At 36.5% G+C, this 19,411-nt stretch overlaps 1 protein-coding gene across 1 annotated transcript in view; it reads left to right on the plus strand.

The window, feature by feature from the left end:
- Positions 1-11,514, plus strand: part of FANK1 (fibronectin type III and ankyrin repeat domains 1) — a gene marked incomplete at its 5' end in the record, with an annotated part of 37,235 nt that extends 25,721 nt beyond the window's left edge. The window contains 5 exons of the mRNA XM_083364306.1: positions 2,835-3,000; positions 6,032-6,175; positions 10,563-10,640; positions 10,739-10,783; positions 10,879-11,514. Of these exons, the coding sequence (XP_083220432.1) occupies positions 2,835-3,000; positions 6,032-6,175; positions 10,563-10,640; positions 10,739-10,783; positions 10,879-10,980 (535 nt within the window). The 3' untranslated portion in view covers positions 10,981-11,514. The remainder of the gene's footprint in view (positions 1-2,834; positions 3,001-6,031; positions 6,176-10,562; positions 10,641-10,738; positions 10,784-10,878) is intronic.
- Positions 11,515-19,411: the final 7,897 nt, after the last annotated feature.

The following is a 19,411-nucleotide window of genomic DNA, read 5'->3' on the forward strand; positions in this document are numbered from 1 at the left end:
CTCCGCCCTGTGCGTTCCCACAGAGAGGGTCTCCTCAGGGTGCCACCGGTCAGAGAATGTCGATTGGTGGCCCCCAGGGGGAGATCCTTCTCTGTGGGCGCCCCAGAGCTATGGAATCAGCTACCGGTGGAGCTCCGGACGGCACCCGATCTTCGCTCCTTTCGCCGCGAGCTAAAAACATACCTTTTTGAACAAGCTGGCCTGGCCTGATGAGGGGACTGGGGGGGGGTTGTTATTGTCATTTTACTGGGGTTTTAAGATGTATTTTTAGTATATGGGCATGTATTTAATTATTTTTTAACTTTTGTAATCCTGTATTTTTATTCTTGCCCTGTTCACCGCCCTGAGTCCTTCGGGAGAAGGGCGGTATAGAAATATTATTAAATTAAAAATTAAATTAAATGGACCTATTTCAAGTCACAGGACTTAAGACTGAAAACTTAATATATGCCTCTTGAGTTTGGATTGTGTAATAAACATGCTTAATTAACTTTTATCCTCTTTTTAAAATTGCTGATACAGTCCATAGTTGGGAAGATAATCTTTCTTCAGCTTTTCCCCTGAACTGTAGAGCACAATCTACAGTCTGGCCTTTAAATTCTAGATGGGCTTTACATGCAACCTGATGAACAGCTAAAGCTTACAAAGACCTAGTGTCCTCCATTTTGTTGCCCGAGTTTCTACAATGATGGGCTAACTTTTAGAGATGAGGGGTGTTTTTTTCATGTTCAAGGGAAAAACTGCATAAAGATTTTTTTTCCTTCTTGCTTCTGTTCCTCTACTTTTCAATCTGGAGTCAAGGTAAGAGGGAATATAGATTCGAGAGCAGAGGTAGAAAGTTTACTTTTAGCACCTAATTGGAGCACCGTGTGTGTGGGGGGTGTAGATCAACAAGCCCGTCTCTCCCAGATTTTTTTCGTTTGGTTTATTGAAGAAATATGGCTTTCTGGAGGAGGAAAGGAGAGGGCTAAGCAAGGGAAAGGTTTTGAGAAGCTCATCCTGAAGTTGCTGTCTTTTATGTAGGGACCAACGTCCAAAGGCTAGCAGCAGGCAGGAAAGCTTTGCTGCCTCCCAGTGGCTAGCTGATCGGCCATTGGAAGGCTCTAAAAGGCTATGAACTGGTCCTTCTTTTGCCCCAAAAAGGCAAGTGCACCTTGGCAGAAGGGAGAGCAGGGGCAGAATTAGGAAAAGCACATGTGCGGAGCTTTTTTCCTTTCCATTGTTTCCCACTGGCAAGATAGCAATGCAGTGGCAGAAATGGACCATGGGCTGGGAGAGGCCTGAAGCAGATGGGCTTGTACCTGCACTTGGCGACCCCGGATTTCCCTCAACCCTGAGCTTGCTCCGCTTAAGAATGCACCGGGGAGGGCAGAGATGGCTGGTTATTACTTGAGGCGGTTCATTTAACGTTGTCCCAGCTTTCGGCCCTAATGGACAGGCTCTGTTATGGTTGTAACTTGAGGACGACCTGTAGTTGGGATGAGGTACTATTTCATTGTGGTTGCTCCTTTTCCAGTAGCTCCCAAGCTTCAGGCAAAGCTCTAAGCACCAAGTAGAGTCCTCACCAGGATAATGCTGCTCTCCATGGCTTGTGGTCCTGGCAGTTGAATTAAAATCCTCTTGCCTGCTTGTTGAGAGGTGACATCACCTCTTGCAAACAGGCAAGAGGACTTTAATTCAATTGCCAGGACCACAAGCCATGGTGAGCAGCGTTATCCTGTCAAGGGGACTTTAATTCAGTCTGCTGACATCACTTCCACTTCCTCATCTGTAGGCCATTTGCTTTTACTTTTCCTGTTGTACACGCCCCTTTTTTCACTCTGTCTTAATATTTGCCAAGGTACAAAGATTGGGTCTGGTAAGGCTGCCTCTGGATATCAGTACACCCTTGAAAAACACCAGGATGTGGCTCAGTTAGCCAGGCACTTCAATACTGATTTGACTGCCTGTGGGTACATTTCTGAGAGAATGTGTGAATGCCTGAAATAAATTTGTGTTGCATCTGTGTGGAAACTTGGATATATGACTGCACCTACTTTTCAAACAAGCAGATATAAACTGGATCCTCATTCTCTGAGGAAGTCCATAAAAGGATGCAGTTATGGCTCAGTGCAAGATGGAACCTGTGATTCCTATGGTAGATGGTTGTAAGTGACTGCAAAAACATCAATTTTGGCTGTCTATTCACAAAAATCAGCTGTTCAGAGTACAAAAGGGCAATCTCCAGATCTCCCTTTATTCGAAACAGAATCTTGCAGTCACATTTAGTTATCTTTTCAGTTATAATACCACTGTAATCCTCAGAGCATTAAAAAAAATGTGGCCATTAGTTCACTTGCCTCATCAGAAGCCCCAATCAGTAACTTTAATTTTTAATTTTTAATGAAGTTTTGGTTTTGGTTTCTGAAGCTTTGAGTCAAGAAGGAAGATAAACAAAGCTTCTATGAAATAACTATTTTCTTATATTAGCGTGAAGAAGCAAAGGAACCTGATGTTCCAGCATTTTTTTTAAAAAAAGTTATATACTACAATATATTTCTTGCTGTCTAGTATTTGGGGCTACAGGAAATTAATTACCTACTCACTAAGAAAGGAATTAAGATGATAGTTACCAAAAATCCAAACAGGATTACATTCACAATTGGTGAGATGGTCTCATGCTTCTACCCTGTAATATAGCAATATACAATGTAAAAAAATAAATCATCTATGAAAATTAATATTTAACTAGAAGTGTATGTAGACTAACATAGGGGTTACTTAATTATTTACTTTCCACCTCTCAGCAATTCAAAATGAGTGCTTTAGCTTTAACAAATGCTTTTATTTTACAGTTTAATGACAGCTTGTTTTGCTGGTCACTTGGATATTGTCCAATATCTCAGATCCCAAGGGGCTTCCTGGCTAAGCAGGGATTTTGGGGGATGTACAGCTATGCATTGGGCTACAGATGGAGGGCACTGTGATGTGATTGAATGGATGATCCAGGATGGCTGTAAGGTATTGGAAACATTTCTGTAACCTATGAAAAACAGCATTTTACATTGTGTTTTCTGATATGTACATACTTCTTTGCATGAAATACTGAAGAAGATACAGTAATGCATCAGTAGATACATGTGTAAACAATGCATTACAGATAGTCCTAGACTTACGATTACAGTTAGGACCAGCATTTACATTGCTAGCAAGACTGTTGATAACTGAGTCATCCCCAATTTTACAACCCTTTTTTGCCATGGTTGTTAAGCAAATCAATGCAGTTGTTAAGTGATTCAGATGGTCGTTAATTGACTCTGGCTTTTGCCATTGACTTTGCTTGTCGGAAGCTGAATGGGAAAATAGCAAGTGGAGATCATGTGACCCTGAGATGCTGCAACTATCATAAATATATGCTGGTTGCCAAGTGCCTGATTGTTGAGCCCATGGCTAGGTATACTGCAACAATCATAAATGCAAGGCTCTGTTGTAAGACTCTTCTTTTCAGAGCCATTGTAACACTTGCTAAATGTATGGTTGTACATATCTGTATTTATATAGGGATGCTTTTATAACAATCTAATTATTGTAATTGGACTGTATCTTACCACTGGATTAATTTTCTTAGTGGAACACCTGTTATAACCTTTATTAATATTCATCATTGTTATCATCATGGAAAAATAAAAACAAGCTTGAAGCTTAAAAGATTAAAATGATGCATTTACATTTTAATTTACTGTAATGTTAATTTAGCAAGAAAAATATAAGTTGATCTGGTTTGGCTTGACTAGAAGCTGCTTGTGCAGTGGAAATATTTATTTATTTAGTAAATCTATATGCTTCCCATCTCCCTTTACATTACATTAAATATTAAAATAAACAGAGATTAAATGTTAAAAACTAAAATATAAGAGGATGCTTACCTGCTTTCAACCCCTGTTCTCTCCCCCTGAAAATCTCTTCACCCACAAATTGTTTTTGCCTACTTGTGCCTTTTCATTACATTCCTCTTCTAGATCCCAAATCTCCTTTTGACCCTTCCCTCCCCATCCCTAACCAATATTTTTGGAATGGTAGAACATTAGGCTGTGAGAAAGAAAAAAAGGAGCAAAATCTATATAGATCTAAGGCAGGGGTGTCAAACTGCTGGCCCGCGGGCTCCGTCATGGTGAAACTGCGCCCATCCCATTTTTGGCAATGGGAAAAAGTTCCGATACGTCGTGCAATGTCATGTGATGTCGTGAGTTTGACATGCCTGATCTAAGGCATTGATACCTCCCACACATTTTAAGATAGAGCATTTACATATATAATTTTAATATTTCAGAAGCCAAAGTTACAGTGTTAACAAAATAAAATTCATTTAATTATTTAAGTGATGTTTTATCTAACAAAGCTACATATTTACATAAGTTGCTCAGTATAGCTAGGGCTAATGCTGTAATCTTTTCTGAGGCTGACTTCAAAATAAGCCTCATTAAATGTAATTATGCTTAGTTTTTTTTAGACATGTTTAGGACTGTGATATACATCACAATAACTCCAAATGGATTAACATAGCTATATTTCCTTTCCTATTACTTTGGGAAAACATGCATTTGTGTGAAAGCCTAGTTAGATGGAAGAGTGTAAATCTGTTGTACTGTTAGCATTAGATCATTAGGATAAAAGATCAAAATACTATAGCCTTTTTTAAAGAATATATTTGAGGTCAGGCATAACAGAGAGCCATTATGCCATTATCATTTTTCTGTTATTGCCTCAGCTATTTTACATCTATCCTGTTTACCTTTTTTAAAAAAATAATAATTTCAGCATTAAGGATTTTTAAAAACAGAATTATATTATTACATTTAAAAAAATAAAACTAATACAAACTAAAAAAATAGAAAATGCAGAAGAAATAGAAAAATAATAAGAATATAGTAAAGAAAAAGAAAAGAAATATATCAAGAAATGACTTCCTCCTTCATCACAATTATAAACAATTTTAATAATTTATCACCTTCTCTTAAAATACAATGATCTCTTCTTCCCATATTCCATCTTTGTCTACAAACAAATCCTTAGGGCCTGTCATTCAGTTCTGATCAATAAATAACCATTAAAGTTTAACCAGAGATAGCAACATACCTTTTTTAACCTTGATTAAATATACCAACTTTATATTTCTTCTTTTTACTTCTAATATTAGACCCTTCAAATAACGTCCTAAAGCATGGGTGTCAAACTTGATTGTGTCATGTGCCGTATCACAACATTTTTTGCCTTCGTGGAGCTGGGGTGGGCGTGGCCTGCACATGATGCAGCTGGCCTGCGGGCCGACAGTTTGACACCCCTATCCTAAAGCTTGATTTCTTTTCATTTTTTCTTTTTGCTTTCTCACAAAATTCTTCAAAGCATTAACAAATCTCTTTTGTAAATATAGGAAAGTTTTTCATGTCATTCTTTTGTTTTTTTTACAAATTGGTATATCCTTTTTGATTATTAAAACATAAGCTAGTTTCATTTGTATATCCAGTGTAGCATGTTTTCCATATCATTGTTGTAGTTGTCATTTTTAAATCTACTTTCATATTAGTCTCCATCTTGTCCAGTAAAACTTGTTCTTCTATCATAAAATCTTTAAACATATAAAGGCAGACACTCGTAAAATTAACTTCTTGGTCTATGTTCAAAAAATATCCTTCAACATGTTCAATATTAAATAATATGCTCCATTCTGTATTAGTAAGCGAAGTTTAAGTAATTTTTAATTCCATCTGAATCCTTCTATTTTCTAATCTTCAAACTTTCATCCTATCATTTTTTAAAGAGAATTCAAAACAAAAGCATTTTCCCATAGGAAAGATTCTTATAATTAATTCCAAAAATCTTATTTAATATGGTGCCTTTATCTGTTTGTATCTTTTCAAAATGTTTGATATAGGAAAGATTGAAAAAGCTGTTAAAGACCAAGACCACGTAAAGCAAACTTTAACAGGAGATAGAAAATATAGGTACCATTCAGAATAATGTTGTGGCTCTGGCTTTTCTGTATCTGTAACAGGTTAATCCTAGAGACGGTGGCTTGGAATGGACTCCACTATTGAGATTGTGTGCATTATCAGGAAAAAAAGATGTAGCCACAATTTTAATAAACGCTGGAGCTGATGTGAACGTAAAAGATAAGGATGGCAAGACACCTTTGATGGTATGCTGTACTGCTAAGTAACATGTTAGAATGTTTCTCAGTAAGGAGATTGATAAAGTATTGAATGGTTCCAAACATTCCTAGGTTTCAGACTCCTCACTTCATTATTCACTATTAATTTCACCTTAATTCACAATTGATTCAAAGGTAAGTAAGGAAATATGGATCCTCTACCTAATTAAAAATGATGCAGAAAGTCTTTTTTTGTGTGGGACTGCCAGGGCTGTTTTAATTATTTATTTATTTATTTATTATTTGGATTTATGTACCGCCCCTCTCCCGAAGGACTCGGGGCGGTGTACAGGGCAATTAAAACACTATATACAACACATAATATACAAAAATTAAAATAAATTAAACCAGGTAGCCCTAAACAATAAAACACGTTCTAAAATTTAAAATTTAAAATCTAAAACCCCAGTCCCTCAGTCCAGGCCGGCAAGTTCAAATAGCCAAGTCTTCAGGTTGCGGCGAAAAGAGCGAAGGTCGGGAGCCATCCGGAGCTCAACAGGAAGCTGGTTCCAGAGGGCAGGCGCACCCACAGAGAATGCTCTCCACCTGGGGGCCGCCAATCGACATTCCCTGACCGACAGCACCCTGAGGAGGCCCTCTCTGTGGGAGCGCACAGGACGATGGGAAGTTAACGCCGGCAAAAGGTACTCCTGTAAATAATCTGGGCCCATGCCATTTAGGGCTTTATATGTCATCACCAGCACCTTGAATCTCACCTGGAAGACAACTGGAAGCGAATGCAGCTCGAGGAGCAGAGGTGTTACATGGGAGTATTGGGAGAACCCCATCACAACTCGCGCGGCTGCATTCTGCACCAGTTGGAGCCTCCGAGTGGTATTCAAGGGCAGCCCCATGTAGAGAGCGTTGCAGTAGTCTATCCAAGAGGTCACGAGCGCATGAGTGACTGTGCGTAGGGCATCTCGGTCCAAATAGGGCCACAACTGGCACACCAGACGAACCTGGGCAAAAGCCCCCCTGGTCACAGCTCCTATATGATCTTCTAAACTGAGCTGTGAGTCAAGGAGGACACCCAAGTTGCGAGCCCTATCTACGGGGGGTAACACCTTACCCCCTATAGATAAAGATGGAATAGAGTGGACAACCCGAGATGCCGGTATGCACAGCCACTCAGTCTTGTCGGGATTTAGACGAAGCCTGTTTATCACTTGTCTCCAAGAAAAAAGTATTGGTTTATAATTACCTGGCAACCCAATGGACAAATTTTAATCAAGCACAGGAAAAATGCTTGAACATTATATCATTCTTCACATTATTATCCTGCTCTTTGCTACTGTGAAACAAGTAGTTTTCAGTTATAGCTTATTTTCCATAATAGGAGAGGCACTGTTCTTTGTGTTAAAGTATATGGAGTCATTTGAGTGTCCCATAAATAAGATAATAAACTAAAGAATATCAATTTGCATACTTAATCAAGCAATCAGCATGACTCTTTGTGGCTATGTATGATGTCATTACTAATTAGTCCTAGGTATCATTAGTAATTAGTGATAGATCTAAAATTTTCAAGGAAAGAATTGTATACCTTTAACATTTCTAATGAATTACAATATGAGCATAATTACCTTTGATTTGTGCCTGTTTGTCAATTTTTGTTCACTTGAATTTTTTTATTTATTATGACTACTGCATCATTCTATACTTAGATACCTTTGATTATATACAAAAAGTAGTACATTTATTTCAAAGTAAATGTAAAAACATTCATTTATTGAATTATATGACTGCGCACATCACATAGATGAACTGGATGGTTAAAAGCACAAACATAACATACTTTTTCCTTGCTAGCATAAAGCAAAGACCCCACTCATCAAAACAAAACCTTCAACAGGAGCAGAACAAACCTAATCTTCTGACCCAAATATCTGGGAAAATTTGCATGATAGTTGTTTGGTCTATATTTGTATAAACAGGTGGAAAGCCTGCCAGATATCATATATTATTCCTAATTTGCCCATAGGAACATAATCTTTGCCTGAATAAGAACATTATTTCTTAACCATTACCAAGCTAAAGGCATTTTCAAAACATGACTTCATTCCTCTTAGATTTTTTCCTTCCAAAGCATTTTATATCAAAATATCATTTCTGGTTTCTTGCATGAAATAGAGTAGTCTGAGTAGATTCAGATGTTTCTTTAATGGGATGAGGCTTCTTACTCCTTCTTATTGGAAATTCATCTGTCTGAAGTACTACATTTGTAGATGTTATAAAGATCAAAAGGCACTTTGTCATGTTTTTACCCCAGTCAATATACAGTAGCGAGCAAGTATTTATCTGCACTTAAAAATGGGTGGGATGGTACTTTAATGATGTGGAGAAGGGGTAGCACATACAGTATGGTTGCTGATTAATATCCAGTTCCCTCCTGTAAAGGCCTATTTTACTGCTTCTATAGAACTATCAACAAAATTGAGCACTTGGTGGAGCAGTGGGCTAATGCCTCCTTAAGTAGCACCAGCTGCCTGCAATTAGTGCAGGTTCGAGTCCCACCAGGCTCAAGGTTGACTCAGCCTTCCATCCTTCCGAGGTAGGTAAAATGAGGACCCAGATTGTTGGGGGCAATTAAGCTGACTTTGTAATAATGCCGCTTGGGGTGTGTGTGAAAGCCCTAACAAGCAGGCATATACATAGAATGAAGGCTACTGCTAAGCTTGTAAGCCGCCCTGAGTCTTCGGAGAAGGGCGGGATATAAATGGAATAAAAAAAAATTCTTAGAGAGCAATGGAATTCAGTATACTATTATTTGAGAATAGATGAGTTATAACCACCTTGCAAATTACATTTTTAGGAACATACATGTTTTAAATGTATACTACAAAGAGAACATGTAATTGAAATCAGTGTATTAGGAAATACTCATATGGAACAAGTAAGCACATTAATGATTTCTGTTCATTTTTTTGTTCAGTGCTCAAATTTGCCACAATGAAATCCTTAGATCTATGGTTCTTGCTACTGGCCTGCCTTTTGTGCAGGAAATTGGCCATTCTTGCTTGTTTCTCTGTCTTTGGCAGAAACACAAAATTGAAAAGCAATAGAATAAGCAACAGTCAAGAATATGATATTTTGCTTATGCCCAAGGCAGAAAAGGAAGAAATCTTGATGCCTAAGTATTTATTTAATTTCTCTAGAATAACATTTTAATATTAGGTAATGCCTGTATTATTTCAGTTTCCTTATATAACAGCACTTATTGACAAAATACCAACACTGATTTTCATTGAAGAGAAAAAGAGTTGTCTATTTGTTCTCTGGAGAATTCTATTTATTTTGTACCTTTTCTGCAACTTTATGCAAAGAAACAACTATGGGATATAAATGAACAAAAAGAAATGGAAATTGATGAGAGGCTCATGAAGAAGAATACTCCCTTTGGGATTAAAACACTCTTCTCATATGTAACTCTTTTGACTATAAATGAAACAGTTAAATAAAGCCTCCTTAAAAAGTCATGCCCAACGTAATCATCTCAATTTCTATTGACATTAAGTACATACCTTCATACAGTAAGCATTTTAGCAAAATTAATATGAAATATTGGTACCGCTTCACAAAGCCTTCGTAACACCTGAAATACTGCATCCAGTTTTGGTCACCACATTACAAAAAAGATGTGGAAAAAGTGCAAAGAAGAGCAGCTAAGATGATTAAGGGCTTGGAGACAAAAAATATGAAGAATGGTTGCAGGAATTGGGTAAGGCCAGTCTAGAGAAAAGAAGGACTAGACATGCTAGCAGTATTCCAATATTTGAGGGGCTGCCACAAAGAGGAGGGGATCAACTTATTTTCCAAAACACTAGAGGGCAGGACAAGACACAATGGGTGGAAACTAATCAAGGAGAGAGCAACCTGGAATTAAGGAGAAACTTCCTAATAGAGCAATTAACCATTGGAACGGCTTGCCTTCAGAAGTTGTAGGGGCTTCATCACTGGAGGTTTTTAAGAAAAGGATGGACAGCCACCTATCTGAATTGGTTTAGGGTCTCCTGCTTGAGCAGGGGGTTGGACTAGAAGATCTCCAAGATCACTTTCAGCTCTATTCTGATTGAAAGATAACAACACAGATTTGTCAGTGGATCCTTTGAGTGCTTTTCAGATCACAAATTTGCTACATAAGAAATTGAAGTAATCCCTCATATAAGAGATCTCATTCAATGAACGTATTTATTTTCAGCACATTAGCACCTTTGCATATTTTCATTCCAAAAGGCAAACAACATATGAGATTCAGTTTATATACAAGTGGCATTTAGTATGAATTTTGTCTTGTGCAGAAAATCCCCATTAAGTTCCCCAGTTACTGAAAAACATGTAACATTAAACGAAGTATGTTTCTTTCCTTGTCTTGTAGGTGGCAGCTTTAAATAATCATGAAGATTTGGTTGCATTATTATTAGAGAAGGGAGCAGATCCTGATATTAAAAATGAGGTATTATATTTCTCTCTCTTTCTGCAAACACATACCTACCTACATAGTATTTAAAGAGTAAGTCGAATGTGTCATTTGTATGATGTGTTATTTTTCAGTTTGGTAAGGGTGCTCTGGACATGGCCAGAGGCTTGAACAGACAGGTAGGGATACATCTTACTTGAATTACTCATTTCTAGTTTTTTAAACATTGTTTGTCCTCTGGTGATTAACTTGCTATTTTTTTCTTTTTTTTAAGAGTGTGGTTTCAATAATAGAAGAAAAGAAAAAGCAATTAAGCAATACTTCTGTTGATCTTGCATCTACCGCTTCACAGTTATTTGAAGAAAGTGCATCTTAATCTTTTTTTCCAGGAAGCTGAGACTATGAAGATTGATTTCTGCTTGTTTTCTTTTTTTCCTGTAAGTTTTTTTTTATCATTCTTGGACACTTTGATTAAAATGTTTCCTTCTTGAGGATTTTCTCTGGCATTTTACATTTATCTGAATTTTAAAACCATCTGTCTTTAATGATGTTTTTATAGTAATACTATGTTCTTCTATCCTTTGGAGATTGATTTTAAATCCCAAATGCTAGTTATAATTAGCACAACTCAATATGGAGTTTGTCACATGATATGTCCTGCTGAATTTTTCACTAGCTGGATAGGAACTATGTAATCTGGGCACTTTAACTCTTTTCTCAACCATGATACTGATTAATGTCAATGAGAACATTTCCTGCTTGGAAATAATAGATGCCATTAAAGGGATATGCCTAGGACCCAGCAAAAACATTTTTTTTTAAATCACCCTGCTCCTGCTCCTCTCATATGCTTATTCCCCCCTGCCCCTCCTCTTTTTTTTCAGTAACCAGGCAGCTAACTGTAACAACCAGTTTATTGAAGCCACCAATGCCAGGGAGTTGCAGTGCAGGGTTTTAGTGTAACAGGTTTTCTGCAATGGAACACACTGAGAATAACAATTGACAAAGTAAGAAATAGCTCATGGTCAGGATCTTGAATATAATCCTAAAGACTGTTCATATCATTCTGAGTACTTAAGGATAGTGCAGTTTTACATCAGCCAGGAGTTTTGTAGTTGAACCTGGCCTTATATAAAGAGGCAGTTGAAGCAGAAATCACAGTCCCCATAATAAGCAGGCCATCCTAATAGACACTTAAGACTGAGAGAATACTACTGACTATAGTGGGATTTGTTTCTGAGTAAACATTCATTGGAGTGCTATGTTAGGACATTAGACTGTTTAGAAGTATATATGAATATATTCCATTGAACGTAAATGAAATTCTGGTTAGATGTTTGCAATTGTACTGTAAAATACAATTTGCAATTGTATTGTAAATCGTCAATGAAATCAATGTTTTTAATTGAAAAAATGAATTTGTTCTTACATGGCCAAACTGAATTTGTATCCATATGTAGAGTGTTCTCCAAAGACTATGTTCCCGTTTAAAAGTGAGAATGAATGTAACCAGCTGCATTTTGATTATTTCTGCTAAAGCCGGACATCCACAAGCCATTTGAAATCTACTCAGATTTCCATTTGGATTCAATAATTATTTTGATCTAATGAACTAGGAATGGATTCATAACCATTTTTCTTCCTGTATTCTAAAGTCACTGGAAGAAATGCTACCATTATTTTCACAGACTTTTTGTTATGTATGGGATTAATAAAATACAAGTAGCAGCTCGCTGTTACCTTGCGTACAGTCACACATGCGCTCGTGACTTCTCGTCTAGACTACTGTAATGCTCTCTACATGGGGCTGCCCTTGAAGTCTACTCGGAGGCTCCAACTGGTGCAGAATGCAGCCGCGCGAGTTGTGCTGGGGGTTTCCCAATACTCCCATGTTACACCTTTGCTCCGCGAGCTGCATTGGCTGCCGGTTGCCCTCCGGGTGAGATTCAAGGTGTTAGTAATGAGATATGTGTAATGCTGATTAGTGAGCAACATAAGGCAAACACTGGACTTTCCAAAGGTGTAGAGAACCTGAGCATTTAGGGATAGGAAAATCAAAACAGATTCAAACTAAGAACGCAAAGTAATCAAGCTGGTGTCCCTAGATTTCTCTTTGTTGACCTTTGCTGTCCGAATAGCCTTTGTGGAGGATGGATCTGCTACATTCCTCCACTTGTTTCTCTAGTAGAACAAGTCTCCTTTCTTTGGTATTTAAAAGAGAGAAATATTTAGTAATTTTATACTAATTTTATACATCCATAGTAATAGGCAAAGTACCCCTGTCAAATGACAAATACAGAGTATTGGGGCAGGTGGTAAAATGTGTAGAGCTGCCTGACATGATGGATTCTGTAGTAGGAGTAAATTCTGTAGAATTTAACTAGATTAATTGGCTTTAAATGTAGAGTAGGAATCAAGGTCACTTTGTCCTTTATCTCAGGATTCAGAATGTCTTGTTCCAGCTTTGTGTTACAAACGTTAAGGCCTAACTTTTTCCACATTCAGGAAAAAAAACCCCAACTTCTGTATAGTTGCCACAAATAATTTTATTTGAGACTTTATCATAATAAGAATATGAGCACAGTCTACTGAATATAAATTGAAAATCTTACCAAGAGAATTTGCTCAACAAATACTAATTTATGAGAGCCAGTTTTGTATAGCAGTTAAAAGCACTGAGCTAAAACATATTGCTGTTAAAGGCACCCAAACTAGCTGAGGCAGTCACTTTCTCTCAGCCCTATACCCAAACCACTTTAAAAAAAATGTAAAAAAAACCCCTACAGGGACTTCCCAAGCAGGAAACAAGAGTGATTCAAAGGTACAAAGAACTGTATTATCCAAATACTGTATTTATATTTGATGTGTGTGTGTGTGTGTGTGTGTGTGTGTGTCTTTAAGTCAGTTTTTGACACCTGGTGACTGCCTAGACTAGCCCTTGATTTTACTTGGCAAGGTTTTTCAGAAATGGTTTGCCATTGTCTCCTTTCTATGGCTGAGAATGTGTGACAAACCCAAAGTCACCCAGCTGACCCTGTGCCTAAAGCAGGACTAGAACTCACAGTCTCCTGGTTTCTAGCTGGGTGTTTTTAATCATCACACAAAACTGGCTCATTTGTTTTTATTCTGGTTGGGGTTAAAATTATTATTATTATTTTTGTAAAAGTTTTATTGGTTTTTTTACAATAACAACCTTGGTGACTGGTGTACAGCATGTTGTCTTGGTTCATAATTTTTTTGGTTCATAATTTTTTTAGAAAAGAATATACAATTAATAGTTAATAAACAATAATTAATTTTTATATTTCCATAATTAGTATATCAATTGATAATATATTTCCTTGATCTTTTCTTCACCCAGTAGAATTCTCCTTCTACAACATTAAACAAATATAATTTCTAATATTTGATATTTTCCATATTTAAATGATTAAATGACTCTTACGAAAATAACATGCTGGTAAGAAAAAAGCGCTATATATGGACGCTACTATTGTTGGTTTAAATATAGGGGTTAAAATTAATTGAGCAGGTTCACAGTATTTGGTTCTAAGCTTTCTAGGTTTATGTTCACAAAATTACAAATTCAGTTGGTTAATAAATCGTATTCAAAATGCGCCTATCATTTTAGAAACTGCATAAAAGTTCAGATCCAGAACACTACACACACACACACACACACACACACACACACACACACACCTTGATAGTATATATCTAGGGTTGTTAAAGCATTTGATAAAATGCTTCATAAAGTATATTGACATGAAAGTGTTTCTCTTCAAAACCCTGGAACAGCACTGTCTTTTAGTAGGCTCAGTAAGGCTGCTTGAAGGCTTTTTGTGGTCATCTCTTCACCTCAGGGTGGTCTCAGCCAAACTGTTGTCTATGAATTGTCTATAAAAGGGACGCGGTGGCTCAGTGGGTTAGGATGCTGAGCTTGTTGATCAGAAGGTCGGCAGTTTGGCGGGTCGATTCACGAGTGCCACGTAACAGAGTGAGCGCCTGTTACTCGTCCCAGCTTCTGCCCACCTAGCAGTTCGAAAGCACGTAAAAATGCAAGTAGAAAAATAGGGACCACTACGGTGGGAAGGTAACAGCATTCCATGCGCCTTTGGCATCTAGTCATGCCGGCCACATGACCACGGAGACGTCCTCGGACAAACGCTGGCTCTTCGGCTTTGAAATGGAGATGAGCACCGGCCCCTAGAGTCGGAAATGACTAGCACGCATGTGCGGGGGAACCTTTACCTTTACCTTATGAATTGTGCAGTATTGTCTGAATAAGTTTCCCAACAGCTGGGTCCAGCCTTCCAGGGAGTTCTACCCTCCAAAGAAGGGTGCTTTCACACTTATCAATGCACTTTGTAGAATATTCTTTTGAATACTCTGCAGCATTATAAATGACATCCGCCATGTAGAGATTTTTAGAAACAGCAGCCCCATAGGATAGCGGTAGCGTAAAACAAGTTCACAACAACTCTGTGCAGCAGGGATAGGTAGCCTGAGGCTTCTTAGTTGCTGTTGGATTTCAGTCAGAATTGCAAAACAATAACAGAAAATAAATTTAGAATGGCTATCTAGCCGGTCTAAATTATTTTCATGTACAGAGGTGAGAGAACCTGAGATGAGAGCCGTCTCAGGCTTTCTGAGGTCAAAGCAAGTTCTGTAGAAGCAGATAGCGACAAAATATGGCCAATAAGCAGCAGAGGATTTTCTCCTCCTGCTTTGTAATCCTGTTTTCTACTTCAGAGAAATAAATATGTCCGATAAATCCATTTGTCCTGATGACTTTAATCATTATTTCAATCACAGTAGCAAAGATTTGCGATGACTGAGAAATTTATTGTTCTGTCAGCCAAGATCTTAGCAGCAGCAACAAATTTATATACAATATAAATTATAATATGTGAATAGCATAAACAATATTAGTAACTTAATAAACATTTCTCTTCCTTCAGGCTGATAATGCTGTAATTACATTTTAATTTTCTTCCAACTCTGTCAATTAACACGTTCATGTTGAATAAAAGTTAACCTAGTGTCTTATCTGTTAGCAGAAAGCTATTGTTTATCTTTCTACAGTTGAAATAATGGGATTATTTTCACATATTTTTTGAGAATGATAAAAGGCTAGTAGTTGATTTCTAAGCTACTTTTCAATCTTTGTTGTGAACACAGCAATCAGCACTGAGAATTTGTTTAGTATATAAAACAAATTTATCTTTAGCTTCTAATGACATAGTTATTTAGACTTTTTCCCCAACTTATTTTTGTAATTGTATACTGTATATGGCATATTTTTCAAGAAGACATAATGTTTTATTCTGAAGACATACTGTGATCTTAGAACCTTTATGCACTCTGAATTGCATAGAATTTTGACCCAACAAATATTGTCTTATGAAGTGAACAATATAAGAAAGAAGAAATTGATCAATTTAGCTGCCAAACTACTTTTTTCCTAACATTCTGAGGCCATACTTATTAAATAACCTCAATATGCATTAAAAATGTATTCCTCAATAGGTCTATATATGATTGAATTCTTAAATGTACTTGTAAAACAAAAATCTTTATTCTTAATTACGGTAAATGTGTTGATTTATAAAGTATGCCCTTTTTGAACTGCAGAGTAAATAAACATTTATTTCCTCAATAAATCTCAATTTGCAAAATCGATTAATAAAATAAAAATAACAGATAACTAAATATGTATTTACACTTTATTTGATATAAAATATGTAAAAGAAAATATCCTAATATTGAAACATATTGACATACTGTAGTAATTTTTATAAAATCTGGACAGAAGGAAGACAAACTGTAATATAATGCTGTATATCAAATAAAGCAAGTATAATTGTAACCATTGTAGAGATCTATTTCATAAAAATGAATGCACTGGATTCTAATATACATTTATAGCGTATAGAATTATTTTGTTAAAATAACCCTATACGCATTAAATGGAACAACTGGTTTCATTTAATGTGAAAATATTTCAAGGATCACAATATCAACAGTTCAAATTATACATCAGTTGCTATTCCTCTAGTACAGAACAAATGTTGTTAGGATTTTTTGTTCCATAGGATGAGTCCTAAAGGCAGCTCACATTGCATTTCATGCATCCTATTACTTGCTGTAAAACATATCTGAATAATAAATATTCAGCATAAAAATCTTTCTTTTGGGATAGGTGCAAATCCTAAAATTGCTGCATCTGCTTTCAAATCTCCTCTGTCTTTTCTTACTGCATTACCTTTAATTTCAAAAATATTTTTTAGCTACTTATAGTTCACTTGCTAGAAAGTCAACATGTTATATGCAGTTAATATATAATCACAAATTATCAGTTTAGATTTGAGTTTGAAGGTACCTGAAAGTTATTAATTCTGCTGCCTTCTACGTTTACACCCACAGATTCCAGTCCTATGCTTTGGCAGAGTAGAAAATAAATCCCTCCTTTTAGATGTCCGAAGAATGGTAGTGTATCTCTCGTCATTCTTTCTCAGAACTTTCAACTGTTGTATATTGAGCTTGTTTCCACAGTCTTCAACATCTTTATAACTCTCTTTTGAACTCATTCCAATTGGCTATTGGCCTTTTTTGGAACTGTAGTATCCAGAACTGGACATGGTATTCTGTGTCTGTTGCTTTTTTTTCTTTTTATATTAAATGTAGTTATCCCACCAGTTCTCAGTTATTTATGGGAATGTAAAATTATTTATATCTAAAGTAGAAAATGTGGTTCAGATAGAGTTTGAAGGTGCTTGTTGCACCTGCCAGCACCTTAAAGATGTCCTAGCTTTTTCTGGATTCACATAGTAGCTATGCGGTCCCAGGAAAATGTTTGCACTAAGGAGCTAATGACAGAGACCTAAAAAAATCAGCTGTGCTCATGCTTTATCCAAATGAACAGCTTGTTCTTTACTTTTAGAATCTATTTTTCTGCTGACCTGCTTTTTGGCCAGTCAGTTGTATTTTTAAAATACACCTCGGTACTAGGTGAATTGATTTAAGAATCTGAGAGGCAGATAGAAGGTGGGAGGCAGGGATTCTTACTGGATCTGCTTCAGCCAGAATGAAGTGGGAGAAATTGGCTACAACAGTGCTGGAAACTGTCCCCCCAGGGTTGTTATTCCTAGATGCCCCTAGCTCTTTTTCTCCCTGTTCATCAGAAAACAAGTCCAGCAGGATCATGACCACACCGAATCATCTTTTGGAAACATGAGGGCTGGAGAACTGCCTCTTTCTAAAGCCATAACCTCCAAGTATGGAGATTATCAAACCATCCATCTCCTTTCCCCCCCAAAGCATAGCTTCCAATGGCATGAGATTTGCTCTCAAGCTGTAGGAGTTCCCAGTTGTTTGGAAAGAATACGATGGCTTTAATATCTTGCACATCCTGCACACCAACAAAGCCATGATGGTGGGAAGCTCTGCTGCCGTCCATCGAAAACATCACAGGCAGGTCTAGGCACCAGCTTTCATCAGATGAGTTCTACAAATATCCTGTTGGGAAACTAAGGAGGGTTTTGCCTTGGAAGACCTGGTTTCAGGAAATACTAATGTTACAGCTCCAGCTATAAAATTAAAATGATTGATATGCTTTGTCGTAATTAAGAAAAAAATTCTGTTAAGTTTACTGATACTTTTATTGACTCCCTTTGTGACAGGAAATAATGGACTTAGTAACAGACTTATAAAACCATGTTTCTTCTCACTTATAAAATGCTAGATAAGATCAAATTGATTTGATCATCTGCTGATTTCAGTTGTGATATATATTTGACCTCTGCCTAACATACATTATGCACATTGCACATGTTCTAAAGTCTAATATTAACTGTCATCTACACAGACTGATCTTATTTCTCATGCAGTAGTACCCACCAATGCCTGTTAGATTGGGGCACTAAGAATGCATAGTGTCTTCTAACTGAAGGTTATATCTCTTAAATGGTTTTGCTTACACTGTTTTATAAATAGAAAAGAAAGAATGATGGGAAATTAATGTTAGTACCAAAGAAAGAATAAGGCTTACCTAGTTCAATATTTTTATAAGCAGTCTCTTCCTGGGATTCTTGGTAGATGAAATAAATGTCATCTTTTTAATAAGCAATTACGAATTTATTTTGAGTGACAGTCAAATAGAATTAATGCTCATGGAGAATGGTCAAGCCCTCAGAAAACCTACAACTATTCAAGAGGCATGAAATGTAAAGAATCCTAATAGCACTTGGCAAATCTCATTTTTAAAAACTGAATTTTACAATCATCAATAACTCTTCCTAGTTAGCATAAATATTGCATTAATATTTTCCAAAATGCCTTATAAATTAAAATATCAATAATTACATAGTAACATATGCAAGGTTTATGAACCAAATTGTTTTCTAGATAATTCCATTTTGCTTTATTTTGAGATATGGATGTTTTTACCTGGTTTCTTCATAGGCATCACTGCTGTTGTTGCCTAGATACAGAGCATAATAATTGGAAAAGTTAAATTATGTATCAAAAGGAAATAAAGATCATTAAGTGCTGGCTCTCTATTAGGGAGCAAAGATTAGTGACTTTGGAAAAGAGCATGTTGCATATATAACTGGAATGACCAAAAGGTCTGGAAACTAGAAGCAATTTTATGTATTAACAGATAATATTTTCGGTCAATTTATAATAATAGGAAAGATGTAAAATATAGGGATTCAATTGGTTATGTATTTTTAAGAGAAAGGAAAAAAATGAATGTAGCTTTGTCAATAAAAAATACAGTTATTTTTTATAAAATTGCTAAACCA

Source organism: Vipera ursinii, assembly GCF_947247035.1.
Source record: "Vipera ursinii genome assembly, chromosome: 5".
NCBI lineage: Eukaryota > Metazoa > Chordata > Lepidosauria > Squamata > Viperidae > Vipera > Vipera ursinii.